The sequence below is a fragment of the Peromyscus maniculatus genome, chromosome 1, assembly GCF_049852395.1.
Source record: "Peromyscus maniculatus bairdii isolate BWxNUB_F1_BW_parent chromosome 1, HU_Pman_BW_mat_3.1, whole genome shotgun sequence".
In the NCBI taxonomy this organism is placed as follows: domain Eukaryota; kingdom Metazoa; phylum Chordata; class Mammalia; order Rodentia; family Cricetidae; genus Peromyscus; species Peromyscus maniculatus.
In genome coordinates this window covers 180,997,944-181,018,404 of record NC_134852.1, presented here as the reverse complement: position 1 = coordinate 181,018,404, position 20,461 = coordinate 180,997,944, and the positions used below count along the sequence as shown (strand labels likewise).

At 43.1% G+C, this 20,461-nt stretch overlaps 1 protein-coding gene across 14 annotated transcripts in view; it reads left to right on the top strand.

Annotated features, from left to right (window-relative positions):
- Spata6l (spermatogenesis associated 6 like) overlaps positions 1-20,461 on the top strand; it is a 73,823-nt gene that overhangs the window by 4,399 nt on the left and 48,963 nt on the right. For 2 of the 14 annotated variants that reach the window (XR_013048013.1, XM_076561860.1), the window contains exons 1-3: positions 8,294-8,563; positions 12,554-12,691; positions 15,838-15,886. Coding sequence is in view for 11 of the 14 variants with exons in the window: in XM_076561860.1 (XP_076417975.1) it covers positions 8,525-8,563; positions 12,554-12,691; positions 15,838-15,886 (226 nt within the window). In the remaining 3 variants the exon portion in view is untranslated. Of the gene's footprint in view, positions 1-8,293; positions 8,564-9,892; positions 12,448-12,553; positions 12,692-15,837; positions 15,887-20,461 lie in introns of those variants that run through there. The other 12 variants (XR_013048012.1, XM_006991081.4, XM_076561849.1 and 9 more) reach the window with 9 other exon arrangements.

The following is a 20,461-nucleotide window of genomic DNA, read 5'->3' as shown; positions in this document are numbered from 1 at the left end:
TTCTACAAATTGTTTTATGTTTTAATTCATCTTCTAATGAGCAAGCTAGTTTTTCTGAAATAAATGGCTTTCCAACTGCAGAGTATATAGTACAAATTCCTAGCAGCTGTCTCCAAGGAAGGGTTTGTGTGTCATCATTGTCATTGTTGAGCCCACAAATGCCAGTGAGTCCAGCTCAATCCGAGGTTAGCACTAGTCTGGCTTATAAATGCTAATGCTGTTATATGAAACAGAGCCCATGTGTAGGCTCAGATCTCAAATGGCTTCAAGATTGTTAAAGGCCTTTTCATTTTAATTTGCTCTTTCTTTGGAAGCATTCCCAAAAATTCCAGAGAACTAAGTATTCATTTTTGGTTGGTTGATTTTATTTTGTTTTTTGAGACCGGTCTTTCTCATAGCCCTGGCTGAGAGCTATGTATTCATTAAGCAATATTCAAATTGCCACTTTGTGCTGGGCATGAAGACCACTGTTCTCACAGTGCAGGGCTGCATTCTTCTTTCCATGGTGTTCCTTATGAAATAATTGCAAGATATTAATTATACTATCTGGTAATTGTCTGCATCTTCATTGAATTTATCACCATATTTTCCTTTTATATGTATGTGATATGGCTATGAAAAGGGATTTAAGACTGATGCCGCCAAGAGTCCTTTTAATGGACCATTGTGTGTGGGGTGGGGGAGGTAATGTAAGCATGTGGTAGCTTTTCCTATTTAAGCACATATTACAGATTGAAAGGCATATGTTTTAAACACACTAATGTTTAGACCACAGAAACCTCATATCACGATCATTGTCAGGATTTTACTACATTTGCTCTATTCCTTTTATTCATTTCCTGGAATACTTGAAAGTAAAATTAAAGCTTTCTGTCATTTTACCGATCTATGCCTCTGATGATCGTCTTTACTGACGCACACTTGAATGTGGGTGGCCCCATCCAATGGACTGCAGGGGAGGAACCTCCAGTTTCACGCTGGCAAGGCCCGCTGGCTGTCAGTGGAGTTGACAGGTTCTGGAGCAAGTGGAGCACCTGCATTCATCCCACTCAGCTTCCTGACTGTGGACCCAAGCAAAGGGGGCAGCAGCGTCACTCCTGCTGCTGTGTCTTGGCCACCATGATGGACTGTACCCTCAAACTCTGAGCCAAAGGAAACCTTTCCTTGACTGTCAGGCATGCTTTCACAGTAACAAAATGGTAGTAATACAGTACCTTAGTGTGCATCTCAAACGAAGTTAATGTGTCTAAACAAAGACACAAAGGCTTTATCATACCTATCAGAATTAATCACTGGGGATTATAGAATGTCCAAATATAGTCAAAATTTCCGGGAATTCTCAAACACTGAGTTGGTTTGTTAAAATCAAGGTGCAAAAATGGCCCACATACAATATTTGGTTATTGATATTTTTAAAATCTGTACCAGTTCCTGCCAACCTTTCCTTTGTTCTAACAATGGCATTGACTGTTTCAGTTGTCACACAGAAGGCTCTACATTCTAGATGTGACTTATAGGATGGCTTCTTTGTGGTGTCATTAATGTGTTTCTTAGCTGGCCACATTGCTCAGTGGTGGAGTACTTGCCTATCATGCGCAAGGCCTTAGGTTTTACACCTGACACTAAAACAAAGAAAAACAAAATGAAAGCCTGTTTATCCCTCATGTCCTTTAAGAGCAGTTAAGTCTAGAGCAATACTGCATGCTAGAACAGTCTTGGATGATGAGAATGATCTCTTTGCACTGGCTAGTGTAATAGTCACCAGCCGCATGTGGCTCCTGAGCAATGGGAATATGACTGAGGAACTAAATTTTATTTTGTTCTAGCTAACTTAGTTATATGTTGCCACCATATTGGCAATGCAGCACTAATAGCCTGATTCAACTTAATGTACATTTTCCCAATCAAAATGCTTCCTGTAGATCCATCCTGTGAATTAAATAGATAAGCATATAGTGTTACCATAGTGATATAATTAGCAACAGCCTGATCATTCTTGGGTAGTTCCCCAAAGGATGCAATTTAAATAATTTTTAAAATATAAACTTCATCTTTACACTGTTTGTTAAAACTAAGGAAAGAGCCAGGAGCAGTTCATTTATTTATTCATGGTAAAAGAAAGGTAAAATTTCTTCTTGACATATTAGACTGTGAGAAAGCTGAATTGTTAAAGAACATTTTAAAGACAGACTTTGGGAAAGGATGGATATAAGAGATAGTCTTATCTTAAAGCTCATATCTATCTTAAAGCTGGATTTGTGCACAAAAAGCAAATTAGTGCTCTGGAAATGCATTATTGCTGAGATAATCTGGGTTGTCTCAGGAACTAGTTTTTCTTTTCAGCAGGCATTTCTCACAAATACTGATAAATACTCACTTTGGAAACTCAATCTTCTGGTACTATTCATGCTTGCTAAAGGAGAATTCACTGGCATGGAAGACTGTAGGGCCTAACAAATCAGCCCTGGAGTACAGGCATAAATAAATGGGTTAGAACAGTACTTCAAAGGCCTGTCAATCATTTGTCATGGACTATAGCTGCCTTCCGAGAGAAACATCTAGCTGTAATAAGAAGGTATAAATGTGATGAAGAGGAGAAGGCCTCTGTTCTAACAGGCACCGTGTCTCCCCACTGCGCCACACTTTCACCGGGGAGCTCACTGGATGTTAGAGTAGAGATCTCAAGAAGCACTCAGAAGTGCTCCTATAACCTGAGGTGACTAACAGTCCTTTGAAACTCTGAAGAAAGCAGCAGGCTTTCTTTTAGAGCAATTCATTTCTAAACATGCAGGGAAGGTTGCCTACCATTTCAGGGGTGGGATTCCTGAAACACTTGTGGGTCATGGGATATAATCCCTTACCTTGAAAATAGAAGTGGCAGATAAATTTGCATGGGTGTTTCTGTGACATAGAATACATAGGCTTTGGCTCCAACCGTTGAAGTGTGGTCTCTTGTTCTTTTCTATGTTTATAGGCTTCTCTTTTTCTATTGTTTTATGTTTTTTTAATTATTTAATTTGTTTTCTTTTTTGGATTCAGCAATGGGAATTGTTGGGGAAAATACCATTTAACAGCATCGAAGGGTATTAAATGAAAAGCAAGGTTCCCTTCAATCACTCTATCTGAGGCTCTTTCCTAAGCTATATAGTATTAAGTCTCTAGTAATTCCTTGCCCTCCTGCCCCAGAAACACGTTAAGCATAATTATGCATATTTTATTTTCCTTCTTTTTGAAATGGCAGTGTATTAGATGTATTTTTATGGCATGCATTTATTTTCTTCTTAGAGATTATTTACTGTTAAAACTTCCAGCCCTGCTTTATTCTTTCTTCCTGATGCTTAATATCTATCAGCTTTAATATGACTCTACTTTATGAACATTTGATTCTTATTTTTTTAAATCTTAATGATGCAGCATATAATCTTCATGGTTTCTTTGTGAAAGTATATCCACAGAATAAATTCCTAGCAGCAGAAATACTAAGCCAAATTAAAATTTTTGAGAGACATTATCAAATCACTTTCTAAAGAAGTTGTATGTTGTAAGCAAAATAATTGTCCCCAAATATGTCCATATCCTAAACATGGAGACTGAAAGTATGTTATCTTACATAATAAAGGGGATATTGAGGTTTCAGGTGAAAATGAGGTTGTTGACCAATTACCCTTAAAATAGGAGAATTATCTTGGATTCTCTTGAGTGGTCTTGATGTGGTCACAAAGATCTTTTAAAAAAGATTATCTTATTTTAAATTATGCATATGTGTGTGTGTCTGTGTGGATGTATGCACATGAGTGCTGGTGACAGCAGAGACCAGAGTCATCAGATCATCTAGAGCTTGATTTACACACTTCAGTGAGCCATTCAGCCTCAGTGGTGGGAACCAAACTTGGGTCCTCTGCGAGGGCAGTAAGTGCTTTTAAGCCTCGATCCAGCCCAGTCACAAAGATTATAAAAAGTGAAGAACAGAATCAAAACTAAGGAACATGAGCAAGACTTGATTTGATATTGCTGGCTTTGAAGATGGAGGACGGGAGCTTTGTGCCAAGGAGTACCCGAAACCTTTAGAAGCTGGAAATGAAAGAGAACTAAAAGGTGCTGGGGTAAAGCCCTCTTGCCACCTAAATTTTTGCCTGGTAAGATGTAAGTTAGATTGTTGTTCCAAAAAACTGGAAGAAAATAAAAAATGTAAGGTCTTGAGAATACAGAAATTTGTTATAGTAGCCATAGACTACTATAACATTTTCATTCCCACCAACACTATGTATTTCCTCACACCCTTTCCTTTTATTCCTCTAAAATAATAGTTTCTCCCCTCACATGAATGCTGTTTCTGTTATTTGAAAAGTATTTATGATGTTGGGTCAAATACTTCCTTAAGTTAAAAGGAACATCTTGGTCATTAGAAGCTGATTGTCACATTCTTACTCCTGGTTAATTCACTCTTTGGAAATTCCTGTTTGGAGAATGCTTTTGTTTTCTCTCCTGTGACCAGGATGTGACCAGGATGGGTGATGCGTCATTTCTGCAATACTGAGGCCATCAAGCTGCACGGCAGAAGCACTCGGAAGTAGAGGCTGTTCACTGGCATCTGTTTATGACCGCAAAACCTACTGTCTTAAGGTTTCTATTGTAATAAAACACTGTGAGCAAAATCAACATGGTGAGGAAAGTGTTTACCTCATCTTCCAACTCTCAGGTCACATTCTGTCACTGAGGCCAGTCAGAGCAGGAACTCAAGGCAGAAGCCATAGGGGAACACTGCTCACTGACTTGCTCAGCTTTTCTTTCTTATACACCTCAGGACCACTGGCCCAGGGATGGCACCATCCCCATGGGATGTTCTCTTTCACATCAATTGTTAATCAAGACAATCCCCACAGACTTGCTCACAGGCTAGTCTTATGAAGGCATTTTCTCAATTAAAAGTCCTTCCCAGATATGTCTAGGCTTGTGTCAAGTTGACAAAAAAACAAAACAAAACAAAAAACAACCCAGTACAGATAGCTCCATGGGAGATTGTAGCTAGAGTTTTCCTGCTTTGCCCACAGTCAGGACAAATCTTTGTCACCCGCCAGTCCCACAGCCGCTCAGACCCAACCAAGTAAACACAGAGACTTATATTGTTTACAAACTGTATGGCCGTGGCAGGCTTCTTGCTAACTGTTCTTTTATCTTAAATTAACCATTTCCATAAATCTATACCTTGCCACGTGGCTGGTGGCTTACCGGCGTCTTCACATGCTGCTGGTCATGGCTGCGGCTGCAGTGTCTCTCCGCCTCAGCCTTCCGCTTCCCAGAATTCTCCTCTCTCCTTGTCCCACCTACTTCCTGCCTGGCCACTGGCCAATCAGTGTTTTATTTATTGACCAATCAGAGCAATTTGACATACAGACTGTCCCACAGCAGGAGATGAAGCCATTCCTTTGAATTGACTTGGTGACAGTCCAATCCTTGAATGGCTTTGCTCGGTCTCCAGCCTCAATAGGCAGCATCACTGATTAAAAGGTTTGCAAGACAGCCTTGACACTTACGTCTATAGCAACTTCCACATTTCTGTGGCATCTGGGAGTCTGAGATGACCATGGTGGGAAAAAAGCAACCTTAATAGGAAGAACTAAATAGAAGCCAGGGTGGCATATGCAAATTTGTGTGTGTTAACCAGAATCTATATTGAGTGTCACCTCAACAAAGGACTGCGGTGATAATTGTGTTCCCCGGTATATTGTGCACCCTAACAAACTTATCTGGGATCAGAGAACAGAACAGCCACTAGATAGACATAGAGGCCAGAAAATGGTGGCACACACCCCTTTAATCTTAGCATTCTGGAGGCAGAGATCCGGATGGATCTCTGTGAGTTCAAAGCCACACTGGAAACTGCCAGGCATAGTGACACACGCCTTTAATCCCAGGAAATGATGGCGGGAAGCAGAAAGGTATATAAGACGTGAGGACAAGAAACTAGAGCCTAGTTAAGCTTCTAGCAGCAGTTCAGCTGAGATCCATTTGGATGAGGACACAGAGGCTTCCAGTTTGAGAAAACGATCAGCTGAGGAGTTGGAGAGGTGAGGTTAGCTGTGGCTTGTTCTGTTTCTCTGATCTTTAAGCATTCACCCATCTGGCTCCCGAGTTTAGGCCCTTTAAGGTTCGTGCTACAAAGGACAGTGAGTTAAGCAAAGGATTCTAAAAATACTACTTGGCCAGGTAAAGGAGAGAAAACACAGACAAGAAGAATGGCTAGATAGTCAAGGGAAATCCAAAGAATTCAGGGCTCTACCATTCCATCAAGGTGAGTCTAGTGTAGGCAGAATTTTCCTGTTCTGACTGCTGGCTCCAAAATAACCACAAAGAGGCTTAGTATTATAAATGCTTGGTCAGTAGCTCAGGCTTACTTACAACTTAAATTATCCATTTCTATTAATCTATATATTAGTCATGTGGCTCATGGCTTTAGCTGTTCTCCAGCATGTCTTACTACCTCTGAGTCTGATGGTGTCTCTCCTCACTCTGCCCTTCTCCCGATCATCCTCAGTTTGATTGTCCAAACTATATTTCCTACCTGGCTATCAGCCAATCAGCTTTTTATTAAACCCATCTGAGTGACAAATCTTCACAGTGTACAAAAGGATTATTCCACAGCAGTCTAGTAATACCAAGTGTTAGGAAGAGAGGAGAATCTAATAATATTAAGAGGTAGACCAGCAAACGAAGAGCTTGTGGATAGGACAGGGTCTCCAAGGACCAATAAGATCTCTGTTTGTGGAGGCAGTGAGGGTGGTAGGGACATGGACTCAGACATGACTGTTATTAGTTATGTAGCCTTGGGGAAAAGGCTGTTTGGCTTCCATTCTGAAGCTGTAAAATACAGGTAACATCTCCCTCAGAGATCTACTGTGCCAATGAAATGATCACATGCAACATGCCCATCTTTTTGTAGATCTTCAGTAAGAATTGTTTCCTCTTCTATTTTACCCCTAGAAACTTAACTACAAATTTGTTTTGACACAGTATTAGTATTATCAACTAGTGCTATTCCTGTGATATCGTGGGTGTTGTGCCAGTTAGCTGGTAGGACATACCTGTGCTCTGGGCATCCAGAGAGCTGGGCACCCATCTGTATACATCTTCGGGTGCAGAGAGAGCACTAGGAGCTGGGTATAGACGAATGCTCCGTTCTTCATCACACTGGGTTTTTTCCTTTCAGAAAAATGAACTATAGCTCCTGAAGTGATTATCTTCAGAGGTATCTCTTTAGGGACATCTTCCTGCACCATTTCTAACTGCATAAATCTCAATGTAAAGTATTAATAATAAATCACAAGATAATTTTTTAAATTCTATTTTATTGAGGCAGGGTCTCATGTGGTCCAGTCTGACCTCAAACTCATTAGATATTCCAGGCTAAATTTGAATTTTTGATTCTCTTAACAGTGCTAGGAGTACAAACATCAATTAAAGACAGATTTATGTAGTTCTGCTGAACGCTAGCCTGGGCAAACATTACCAACTGAACCGCATGGCCTAGCCCCAATTCTTTAAGATTATTATGTATTTACTTGTTTAATTTTTTTGAGACATTAGCCTTCTGGGAAATTTTGAATCTGCTAAAAACGGCCCCATTCTCCTCTTGTCCACTGTTGTTTTTAAAATCACATAAAATAGAAAAAAAAATGTCATTTTTCTTGCCACTTGAGAAGTCTTACTCTGTCTGCTACCTGACCGATTTCCTCTGGGAGATGATGCAATGCAATGCTTGTCTTAAACTACTTGGTAAGGCTGAACTGTGCAGTGAAGAGGAACTGACAGTTTTGTTTCCAGACTTGAGACTCCTAACTTAAGTCTCTTTAGAAATGATCTATTTCTAGCTAGTACACTGTTTCATTTCTTAACGACAGTGAACATGTTTTCCGAGGCAAAAGAAGGAGACAAGACATTTAATAAGGGAGTCCCCTAGGGGACAGGCAACTATGCTAAATAGAAATTGTTACAGGAATCCCAGTGTCTGCGGTCCCATAGCCACTAGAAGTGATTACATAACAGAGCTATGATCTCATCCTACTTTTGGGATGGAAACTGTTATTATTTGAACACAGTAACCGAGGCCGTAGACAATCCAGGGAAAGAACGCAAAAGCTCTGCAGGCAGCTTCTCAGGCCTGTAGGCAGTAGTCAGTGGGCCCGGCCCACCGCCAGGGAGGCTGATGAGAACTCAGGTTCCCAGCAGAGCATTAGCGCGCCTGCGCGTTGGCCTTTCCAGCGTTCCAGGGGAGAAGGTTGAGCGTTTGAGTGTCCATGGCAACCCGACGCTTCCGCCTTCTGCAAGCTTACAATCCATAGCTTGTTGTGAGATACCCGGCCCGGTGGGAGGGACCTGGGCTGGGGGGACTGATGGGGTAACCAAGGGGTGGGGGGCCAGGGAAGCTTCTGGAAAACACTCGCCTTGATGTAAACTAAAATAATTGGTTCAAGGCTCGGCACAAAAGGATCTTGTCTTTCCGGCGCTTTCGCCCACACGGGGAAGGATGCCTCTGGAGGTGGTGGTGGAGCTCCAAATCCGGGCGGTAAGAGATCTGCGAGCCTGCCCTGTTAACCCCGTGTTCCCCTCTACTTACTCCACACACATCGCTTTTGGGACACACTGTACTTCTGTCCCTAAGATTCTGCACATTTATCACCCTTGGCACTCTTAGCCTTTAATCCAATTCAGTCTGTCTCCCCCTCCGCCCCCCCCCCCCCAACATGTTTCTTGACTTCTTTAAAACGATCCTGACTTAGGTTCAAGGAGTTTCAAGATTTGATTTTGTTTAAGTAATCAAAGAATATATGAGTTTTAAAGCTCCACTCTTGATAAATGTGCCACCTCTAGGAGGCAAAGCGCATTCCCATAGCTTTGGGTAGCTAATTTCAGCAGGACACTCAGTTTAACAAGAAACACTTTGTAATTACCCACCAACTCCTTCTTAAGTGAGGTGCTGGAGCACAGTGACCACCGTTCCAGTCTCCCCCCATTCTCCCATCCTCCCATTTATAGCAACAAGACTGGCACGGAGCTTGGCTCCCAGTTATAAAGGGCTTCACTACTGGCCATAGTCACAAGCCGATGCTAACAGGACGCTGCATGGAAATTCAGCTAGATGCCATACAACAGCAAACTCCTAGGTCTCATGGAGCATGTTGAAGTTAAAGGGTCCTGGTTTGGGTTCCATTTTACTGACAGTTATCAGTTGTACTGTATCAATTTCAAATGCCCAGGAAGAGGAAGGAATCCCTACAAGGCCATGAGATCTCTCTTAAAGCAAGAACAGAAACTAAGACATCATCTTATGTCATTCAACATTACCAGTTAATTTATTTTGATTTTTAAAAGGCATCCTTCAGTGCACAAGTAATTAACAAAAAATCAGTTTTTTACTCTAGAGAACTTAGAATGACCCATGAAGTCAGGTAATTTGACTTGATCTGTGCTTTAAAAAGCCGGCAAACTCAGGCCCTGGCAAACAAAACATGGAATTCCAGAAGTGTAACTAGAAGAGAGGCCCTCAGTAATCACACATGCGACACAGTAAGAGCAAATACTTTCCTTTCAAATGTCTGCCTTGAACATTACAATTAAAAAGGATCTCTGAAGCCAGGTGGTGGCGGCGGTGGCGCGCAACCCTTTAATCCCAGCACTCAGGAGGCAGAGGCAGGTAGATCTCTGAGTTCGAGGCCAGCCTGGTCTACAAAGTGAGTTGCAGGACAGCCAGGGCTACACAGAGAAACTATGTCCCAAAAAAACCAAAACAAACAAAAATCCGAAAGTTTAGACAACACACTCAGACCACTTAGAACCTCCCAGCTTGGCAGAGTTGGTAAGCAAAGAGGTAGTCCGTGTTCAGGGTGTTGTGGAAAGCAATGACTGTTTATTCAGAGGAAGAGCTGTTCCTATTGGTGTGCTTTACTCCCACTCTCCAAGGTCCTGCTTCCTCCCAGTGAGAACCTGTCTAGCACTGCCATTCTGGACAGTCGGGTCCACATCCTTGCATGTTAGATTACAGCCAGCAATCCGTTCTGTTTGTAAATGCCAGAACAATTGGTCATTCAGATTATCTGATGACACCACCGCCACCACCACCACCACCACCACGGGTGATTTAAAGGCTTTCTGTCCAGGCAGAGCAGCGTTTACAGATTTATATAGCACAAACTCTCTTTGGTCTTTCCAGGTCAGACAGCAGTCAGAGTCTACCACATTGTTTGGTCATCTTTGGTCTCATGATTGGGGGAGGTGCGTGAATGAACAGCTTTCCATGTAAACAGAAATTTAGGAGTTATACCTAGTGCTCACGTAGGGCAACAGGCTCTCCCGAAGAATTTCAAGTTAAGTACTGTTTCCTAAAATGTGCTGGATACAGCAAAGTAGAACTGATATGAGAAGGGACAGCACACAGTCTTCTTTGTGCTTTTCCATTTTTTACTTACTGGAGGACCATTGACTCGATGGAGTAGAGATGATGGGCAGCAGGGCCTCACCTCTTGCCACTGGTCATTGACATCTGTGGTCTGCCTATCTCCAGACTCTAAGTCCCCCCGGCTCTCCCCAGCAGCCCATCTGCTTGGCCCCCTGGTACGCACTGCTACTGGCCGTCAACAGAAATGAACAGTGGTCTCGTACTTACTTTTCTGTGGGAACCTTAGGCAAGCCCACTTTTTGAGTATGTCTTCTTTAACATCTTGGTTTGTTCTATGAATGCTAAAAGACACTATTAGAGAGTAGTGGAAAGTAGACATCTAAAGACCTTTTGAGAGGAACAGGAAGAAAGGCAAGTACTGTATGTAACCTCTTCCTTCTTACTACCTAATACACAAAGGTGGGAGAGCTTGTTAAGCACTCAGGATAAAGAAAAAGCTCCAATCGTGGCAACAGATGTTCAGAGATTAAACTGGAAAAGTCCACGTTAAACTTTAAAAATATTGTTTAAAATATACCACAGGGAAAGGGCTGGGAATAGTGCATGGCTTACCTGGAAGCTCATGTCTCTTAAAATTCAATTTACAAGTGATAAATTGGTTTTTTTGGGGGATTACTAATTAACACTAGTCTGTCAACTTTAAATAAATAGCAATCGTATAATCAGCCAGCTTGATTTCTTTACATTTGTCTTGGAGATAAACAGCTGTTGCCTATATACACAATAGACTTTCTTTCTCTAGTATGGCCGTGTTCAGTAATAGCCAGCACATACTCCGACCTAGGAACATGTCAAGACAGTGGGATTCCAGAATTCCCAAAGGTGCCTGAAATGTCTGAGGGGCAACTGGATGGTTCTGGTTTAGGTCAGACTTCTTGTGACCTTCAGACCTCCTGGTGCCCCAACAATCAATGAGATGGTGTCACTGTTGATTCCACAGTACAAAGAGGACCGGAACATTGTGGGGTGACAGCCAGCAATAATCCACAATGCTGTACAGCATGTAGCCCATAAAAAAGCCAAAAGCCACATCCGTGACGTTGTGCCGCCCAAGCATGATCCTGGAGAGACCTAAGACGAAGGCCCACAGTACCACCAGCACCCTCAGTGGGATGGCCAGGACCAGGTGGTTCAGGATGAACCGCGACACCAGGGCGGCCCTCGTGGCGTGGCCCGAGGGGAAGGAGTACTTGTCCACCGAGAGGGTGAAAAACATGTCCATCTGATTGTGCGCTGGTCGGCGCCTGCGGACCAGCCCTTTGATCACAGCCACCAGCAGCAGGTCCAACAGCAGAGAGAAGAGCAGGTTCATCAGCACTTCGCGCCCGGCCCAGCTGTCGCTCCTAAGCAGGCAGTAGACGGTGCCCAGCAGCCAGGGGATGCCGTGCCCGGAGATCTCCAGCAGCTTCATCAGGGGCCGCACGCTGCCCCAGGCCGAGCTCTCCCCGGCACACACCCCCAGCTTCTTGGACAGCCACAGGTCGATGGCCAGCAGGGAGCGCAGGGCGATGCCCAGGAAGGACGGGTTCAAGTTCATGCGGTCGTCCTCGGGTGGCAGGGCCGGAGCTGCTTGCGCGGGGCCGGCGGAGGCCAGCGGGAAGGAGCCGCGCCGATGCACCGGGCTGTCGGAAGCGCGCAGCCGGGCGCAAGTAGGGTCCGCGCCCGCGCGGCCGCTCAGCAGCGACTGGAACTCGAACCTGCCGCCGCCGTGGGCCGGGCTGCCCGGGACGCTGCTCCCGCCCGAGGTGCCCAGCGGCCGTCCCTCGATGGTCCTCCTGGGGCTCGGCATCGCGGCGGGCAGCAGGTCCCAGGGCCCCGGCCAGACCGGAGAGAGGCTTCCCGGCCCGGCAGCCTCTTCCGCTTCCGCACTGCCATCCTGGAGGGCGGGCCGAGGAGCTGCAGAGCGCGATTGTGACACCTGGCGGAGACGTGGGAGGGGACCGGGATATCCAGTTTGAGGAGAGGAGGGAGGATGCTATTGCTGGGAGGTAAAGGTGAAGGATGCAGTGATGGGGTCATTTCACAGGCTATGGGAGGTTAGGAGAAACACAGCCCTGTTGTAGAAAAACAAACCCTGATTGCCCTCCTCTTCTTTTTAAGATTTCTTGCCCGGGAGTGTTCCTGCCGGACAAGGAAGGTGTATACCTTGGAGTCTACCTCCTGAATCAGTACCTGGAGACAAACTGCTTTCCCTCTGTGTTCCCTATTGTGATTCAACAGAGCATGAGATTTGAAAAGGTGATCTTGACTTCTCAGTGGGTTTTGCTGTCTGAAGTCAGCGTAATAGTTATAAAGAATAGTGGTTTTGTACATTTTTTTCTTTTAAAAAAGTGACCCTCAGGCAATTCAGTATAGTTTAAAAGTACAGGCGGCCTTGAGGCAAAAGCATAGTTTGGAAGACTTACTTTTGCTCTGCAGGTCCGAGCCAAGTTCTGTCAATCGAGTGCTAAATACCCTGGTGGATGCTTTCTATTCTTGGAACTCCCATGGCATTTCCTAACTGGAGCAGAGAGCGTTTCTGAATGTTCTTGGAGGTGTTAGAGACAGTTGCATTACATTTATGAAAGGGGCTATTAATAAACTGCAGACCTTAAGAAAAAAAAAACTTTCTTAAGCCTAGAAAAATAATTTTAAACTATAACTAAGTCGGTTAAATCTTATAATTGAAATCTTGTAACTAAACACAAGAAAGCCGTTCATATTTTCTGAGTTTCCTTAAGTGTGTTATGTAACAGCAGTAAGGGCTAGATTCCATTCCAGTGAATGCAATCATGTTTTTTTTTTTTTTTTAAAAAAATACAGCCAAAACATTAGCCAGGGCTTCCCACTAAAGTATGCTGTAGCACATTCATTCCATTTTATTACTCTGTAATCACCAACTATTTTAGTTTGGGATTTAGAGATGAAATTGGAGTTATCTTTAGTAAGCCTAATGATTTTGCCCAAACAGTGTCACTGAGGCAGACTTTGGGGGCAGAGGGACATCACTTTCTAGGGTCTGGAGAATGGTGCCCAGAAAGCTACCTATCTCTTTTGACCCTAGGTAGAGAGAAAAGATGAAGATAGTTTGTAACAATAAAAAAAAATTTTCAGCCTATTTACTTAAATATATGTCAGATTGGTTGGGTAAAAGAGCAAATAGTTATTCTCTTGGAAAATACAGTCAGAATCTGATGGATCCATCTGGCCATAGGCAGGTGATGGGCATGATGAAAAGCAGGTGTTGAAAATTAAGTGTTTTTCCTCCCAACATTTTCTTCATTTATCAGTTTCAACAGCACTGTAGAAGAGTTCTAAGATACATTTGTAAGAAGCCCATAGATACAAAATTGTGCAAGCACAGAATGACACATCCATCAACCACCTTGGGAACTTACCTAGTCCAACCTCCTTTGTTTTTTAAATGGAGAATGTCTGAGACTCAAACTTTAGATGCTTCTCTACTGCTGTGTAGAAACACTGTTGGCTTGAGATGACTAGTTAAACATACCATGCATGGGACTGTTTTTTTGTTTTTTTTTCTAAAACTGAGTTGTTTAGGCTCATTTTCTAGTTTCTTCTAGTTCCAGGTTTCTTGCAATCTGTTCCATTCTTTAGCTGAAAATACTCACAGCAAGTAGCGAAAGCATTTTCTTTCCCCACAGCCTCTTTGCATGGCTCGGATTTGAATACTTAAAAGCATCGGGGTAAACAACTTCTTCATAAAAATTCATGAGCCATTGTATTTGAATAGGCCAAGCTGACTGCTCCCTGAGATCACACATGAGAAAACCCTTTTATGAGATTTATTAGGCTCCTAGAGGCGGCACACAGAAGTAACCCATGGGCAGCAAACTTAATGTCACAGTACTGGGGGCTAGAAGTCAGAGCAGAATGTTGGCGGGACCATGGTACTTCCCAAGGCATGCATGAGGGAAGGATATTTCTCTGACTTAAGATTCCAGTATGCACCATATAACCATTTATTCTCCATAGTGCATGGAGTTAAAAACATTCTGGGCATTAGACCAGAGAAGCTCTAGTTCTTTAGGTCAAAAGAAGATATGTGTGAATAGTAAAATCAAAGCAGAAAATTCACAGATGAGAAGTGTCAGGTGATCTGTGTGTGGTCTGTCCACTCTAACCAGTCAATTGTGTTTGCTTTCTCTGCTTTGCATGTGAGAGTAGAAAACTTGGGGCCCAGTTGGTAATAGTGGCTCCTTCTGCTCACTGTCTGGTTCATGAATGTTCTCTGCTCAAGTATACTCATGAGTTTATTTTAGTTTATTTTTAACTAAAAAAAAAAAGCATCAATCATGTGTTAAGTGCCCAACCTACTCCAGTATGACCTCATTCAAATTTTAACTAAGCATATCTATATTGACCCTATTTGGAAATAAGATCAGATTCTGAGATACTGGGGTTAGATGTCAACCTTCGAATTTTGACAGGGACACAATTCAACTGATAACAGAGTGAAATGGAAGGATGCAACTACTGAAATAGTTTAGGCCAAAAAAAGAATGTTAGCCACATTTATTTAATAAATGCAAGCAGCAAAACAGTGTCCATATTTTGCCCTCAAAAGAGATCTGGCTTTGAAACCTTAAGCAGAATTTTAACCATGTTTGCCTTTAAACCTCATTTGAGTCATCAGTTTAAAGGCTGAAGGCATTACTGAAAAAACTACTGAAAACCCTTAGTTTTTATAAGGTTCTTGGCGGCCTGTTCTGTTTCAGGGCTGCCTCAGCACCTTTTATTTCAAGAACAAAATATGCAGACCGGACAGTGTTTAAGGTGATACAGTAATGTTTTCCTGTGCTCCATGGTAGAGTCCCCCAGCCCCACCCCTGCTGCTACTTGTCTTTGATGTTACCTGTGGTTAAAAGTACTATTTTGCCTGGCAGTGGTGGTGCACACCTTTAATCCCAGCACTCAGGAGGTAGAGCCAGGCGGATCTCTGTGAGTTTGAGGCCAGCCTGGTCTACAGAGTGAGATCCAGGACAGGCACCAAAACTATACTGAGAAACTCTGTCTCAAAAAGACAAAACAAAAAAAAGTTGTATATGTTGATGAGTACCTGCTGCATGCAGAATGCCTTTCTATGCACTCAAGACTCAGGTTAATGCAAGATGTGTTGGCTTGTACAGTAGGTCAAACTGTGATGGATTTAGCTAACTCAGATTTCTTTGCACTTATCATTCTGATAGTTTTAATTCTTCTGTGCTTCAACCATTTGTGGTACTTTTACCATACACTTATTAGTCATGTTCCTGTTGGATCCTAAAATATTATATGGCTTGTTTTTCTATGTGCTAATTACTTGAAAGAACATAAACTAATGGTTTCTAGAAATACATTTTACTAAAACCTTGAAAATTTCTTTTCCTTGTTTTTCTCTGTAGACATTTGAAAATGCAATAGATCCTGGAGCTGTTGCAGAAATTTTAGAAAGTAGGTACTTAAGAGAATAAAAGACTCATATGTAATCCACAGGTACAGAATTCTGCTGCTTCTCAAGTGTGATATTTCTGTATTTCATCAATATTTAAACTTAGGGAAATTCTGTGGTGAAATTTGGTTCATGATTTATTTGGTTGGTTGGTTTTTAGAGAAATAGTCTTGCTATATAGTCTAGGCTGGCCTTGAACTCCCTCCTGCCTCCACTATCCAGGGTACTGGGATTATAGGCATATGTCATCACACCAACCTTTAAATGTTTTCATTTATTATTATTACTTTGTGTGTGTGTACGTGTGTGTGTGTGTGTGTGTGTGTGTGTGTGTGTGTGTATGCGCGCGTGCGCGCGTACACTAATGTGCATGTGAGTATGGGTGTGAGTGTGCCATGTGTGCCTGAGACATAGGACAACATTGGTGAGTTGGTTCTCTCCTTCCCTCATGAGTTCTTGGGATTCTGTGCCTTTACCCACTGAATGATCTCACGACCCATCACACCTGCCTTGAATCATTGTTTTCATTGTTATAAACATTTTTCTCAATACAGATGTGAAACCAGATGTGGTGGCACATGACTCTATCCTCAGTACTTGGAAGGTGGAGGCAAGAGAATCAGGAGTTCAAGGTTAACTGTGATAATAGATCTACCTTGAGGCTAGTCTGGGCTACATGAGACATTGTCTCTAAAACCATGACCACCAACAACAAAAAGCCCTCAAAATTTTGTACTATAGATATGGTTTTTCTGGATGATATGATTTTGATTGGTTATTATAAACATTAAGTGGATTCTGTCACAGCAATCAGATCATTTGATCAATTAGAACATTTTCAATGCTTCACAAAGAAACTCTACACCTGTTAGCAGTTTACTTTCAAATGCAAATGCCAATTTCTCCATCTCAGAGCCTAGACTGGCCTCGAACTCCTTTCTCTGTCTCCTGTGTGCTGGGGTTACAGGAATGTGCCACCATGCCCAGTGAGCAGAGATCTGCTTATTTTGGATATGTCGTATGAAGGAGTGTGCGCAGTATGTGGTCCTCTATGATCGGTTTCTTTGGCTTAGCATAATGTTTTTAAAGTTCATTTATATTATAGAATTTGCCAATACCTCATTCTTTAACATTCTGTTATATGAATTTACCACATTTTGTTTTTCTAGTCATCATTAATGGATGCTTGGGTTGCTTATGCTTTTAGAATATAGTAAATAATAATGTTATGAATATTTGTATGTAAATTTTTATATGGAAATGTGTTCTCAACTCTCTTGGACATACACATGCACACACACACACACACACACACACACAAACACACTCATGTAAGTGGCACTGCTGGATCACATAGTAACTTACAGTGTATTTAGTAACTTTTTAAGCCTCCTGTACTACTTACCAAAGCAGCTGTGTTTCAAGGGTTCATTCTTTTTCTCCCGTTTTGGCCAATACTTGTTTCTTGCTGTCATTTTGATTGGTCGAAGCCTGTGGGTATGAAGTGCTTTCTTACCATTGTTTTGTATCTCCCTAGTAGCTAGTGGTGTTGAGTGTACTTTGGAGAAATGCCTATTCATATTTTCTTCCTACTTTTTGACAGGGTTGTCTTTCTCTAAAACTGAATTAAAAGTATTCTTTGTAAAGAATCCCAAGACTTTCAAATGAGATAAAATATCTAATGTTTGACTTTCACTTAATATGGCGATCTGTAGTTACATCTATTTTCTACTGCTAGTAACTTTCACTTATTCTTTGTGTGATGGTTTGAATGAGAATGGCGCCATAGGCTTCTGTATTTGAATACTTGTTCCCCAGTCGGTAGAACTGCTTGGAAAGGATTGAGAGATGTGTCACTGGGGGTGGGCTTTGAGGGCCAGTGTCTCTTCCTCTACCTCCCGCCTATGGCTCAAGATGCAAGCTCTTAGCTACTGCTCAGCACCATGCCTGCCTGCCTGCTGATGTGCTCCCTGCCATGATGGTTACAAACTCTAACCCTCTGCAACTGTGAGCCACAAATTAAACGTTTTCTGTTATAAGTTGCCTTGGTCATAGTGTCTTATCACAGCAACAGAAACGTAACCAAGACAGTATGACTAAATCTCCACTGTGTATATGCACTATGTTTTCTTTATCCATCTGCTGATGACCTGCTGGGCTGACTTTATAGCTTGGCTGTTGTGAATAGTGCCACAGTAGACATGAGTATCTGTCGTGGCGGTAAGTTGCCTTGAGTTCTCTGGGTATATACCAAGATGCACTATAGCTGGGTCATACGATACTTGCATTTGTAAGTTTTTTGAGGACGCTCTATCCCAACTCAACCAATTCACATTCCCACCAGCAGTGTAGAATGGTCTCTTTGCCTTCCCAGATTCTTACCAACATTTGCTATTTTCTTGATAATTAATTTGACTGAAGTGAAATGGAGTCTTCCTGTAGTTTTAATTTGTGTTCTCTTTATGCCTAAGGATGTTGAACATCCCCCCCCCCCGCCTTTTTTTTGAGACTAGGTCTCATGTAGGCCAGGCTGGCCTTAAACTCATTATGTAGTTGAGGATAGCCTTGATTCTCGATTCCCCTGTCTCCACCTCCTCAGTGCTGGGTTATGGGTATGTGCCATCACATCTGCCCTTTCTCGTCTGTTTATTCTTCATTTCTGCTTCATCTTTTGACTATTGTGTATTTCATTAGCCCATTGTTGATTGGGTTGTTTGATTTTTCTTTTGACTATTGTGTATTCCTTTCATTAGCCTATTGTTGATCGGGTGGTTTGACTTTTGGGTGTTAAGGTTTTGGAGTTGTTTATACATTCTAGGTAGCAATTCTTTACCAGATATAGAGCTAGTGATTCTCCCCAGTTCTGAGGTCTTTTCACTTACTTCCTTTGCTATGGAGAAGACTTAATGTCAGGCAGTCCCAACATCTGTCAGTCCTTGGTATGACTTCTTGAACTGTTGCGCCGTTTTCACAGAGCTCCAGCCTTTACCTGTATCTTAAAGAGTTCCCCTCACACTCTCAGTCTCCTAGTAAGATCTTCAGTCTCTTTCTAACTGATTTGTGTACAGGACGAGATGTAAGAATATAGCTCCATTCGCTATCTGTGGCTCCAGCACCCTTGGTTGAAGAGGTTGTCTTCTCCAATATATGTTTTGACATCTTTCCAAAAAGGGTGGTTGTAACTGTGAGCGCTTGTTTGTAGACACTCCATTCTATTGTATTGTTTGACATGCCTTTTCTGTCCTGTTGTTTTGTTACTGTAGCTCTGTGGTATGACTTGAATCAGGCATTGCCATGTTCTTTTTGCTCAGGATTGCTTTAGCTATCTTTTTTTTTTTTAAACTTTTTATTTATTCCTTGTGGTTTTCACATCCTACATCTCAATCCCGTTCATCTCCCTGTCCCTTCATATCTGCCCTCTGCCCTTGCAGCCTCCCCCCATAAATAACATAAAATTTAAGAGAAAAGAAAAAAAGAGAAGGAAAAGATAAAAAGGAAAATCTAGTTGTTGAAGCTGTGGTATGACACAGTGAGTCACACAGTAAACACTTTGTCCACACATCTTTACTTGCAAGTGTTCCTTGCAAAGAGTCATTGGTCTGGTTGGAGGCCTCTGGTTTCTGCTACACTATCGATACTGGGCCCTCACTGGGGTTCCTCTTGTATTTCCTCCTGTGTCGTGGAGATCCTGCAGCTTTGGGTCTGCAGGACCGGCCCCTTCATGTGCTCCAGCAGATCATAGATGGAGTGGATATGGGGATGGGCCAACTCAGCCCTGCTTCTGGGTCTGGGTAGTTGCAGGGCCAGCCCACCAGCTCTCCCCCATCTTCACCACCAGGGTGAGCTCACAAGCTTTGCCCCAGCTAGCTGTGCAGCAGGGAGCAAGGGGTGGGGCGGGTTCTTCTGCATGCATGCCCTCGAGGTCCGCTCACCCACACCTACACTGCCAGGGCCTGTGTTGCCCAAGTCAAGCGGGGGGTGGGGTTGGGGTGGGGTGGGGAGCAGGGCCAGCTCTCCCACCTGCCACAGGTGACAAGGAGGGGAATGGTATCTTGCCTATACCACTGTATGGCAGATGAGGGGCAGGACCAGATTCCCCACTTTCATGCCCTTACGGCAAGGTCACCCATGCCCCTGCAAACAGAGTCAGCTCTATTGTGCTGCCCCAAAGAGGTGCAGGATCCACTCTCCTGAGTGCTGCAGCTGGTGAGAGGCAGGGCCAGTTCTCCCTAGTGTTGCAGCCAGTGGGGGCGGGGGCTAACTCTGCGTAGCCCCATCCTTTCTGGCCTGTGGTGGTAACAGGAGCTACAGACCATGGCTGCAGCAGGGCCACAGGCCCAGACATGGCCCTTGGCAACAGCCCAGGCTTGGACATCACTATGACCCCAGGTGGCAAGCAAGCTGCCCACCTCAGTCAGCTCCTCACTGCCTTCACCTCTTCAGATCTGCCTCTCTCCAGAGGACATGAACCATTCTGTCTCTCTCCCATACCTCACCATATGTCTGCTCACCATAATAGTGCCCCACCACCCAGCGCCTCACTTCCCTGCGCGGGTCACCCTTTCTCCTTCTCCTGC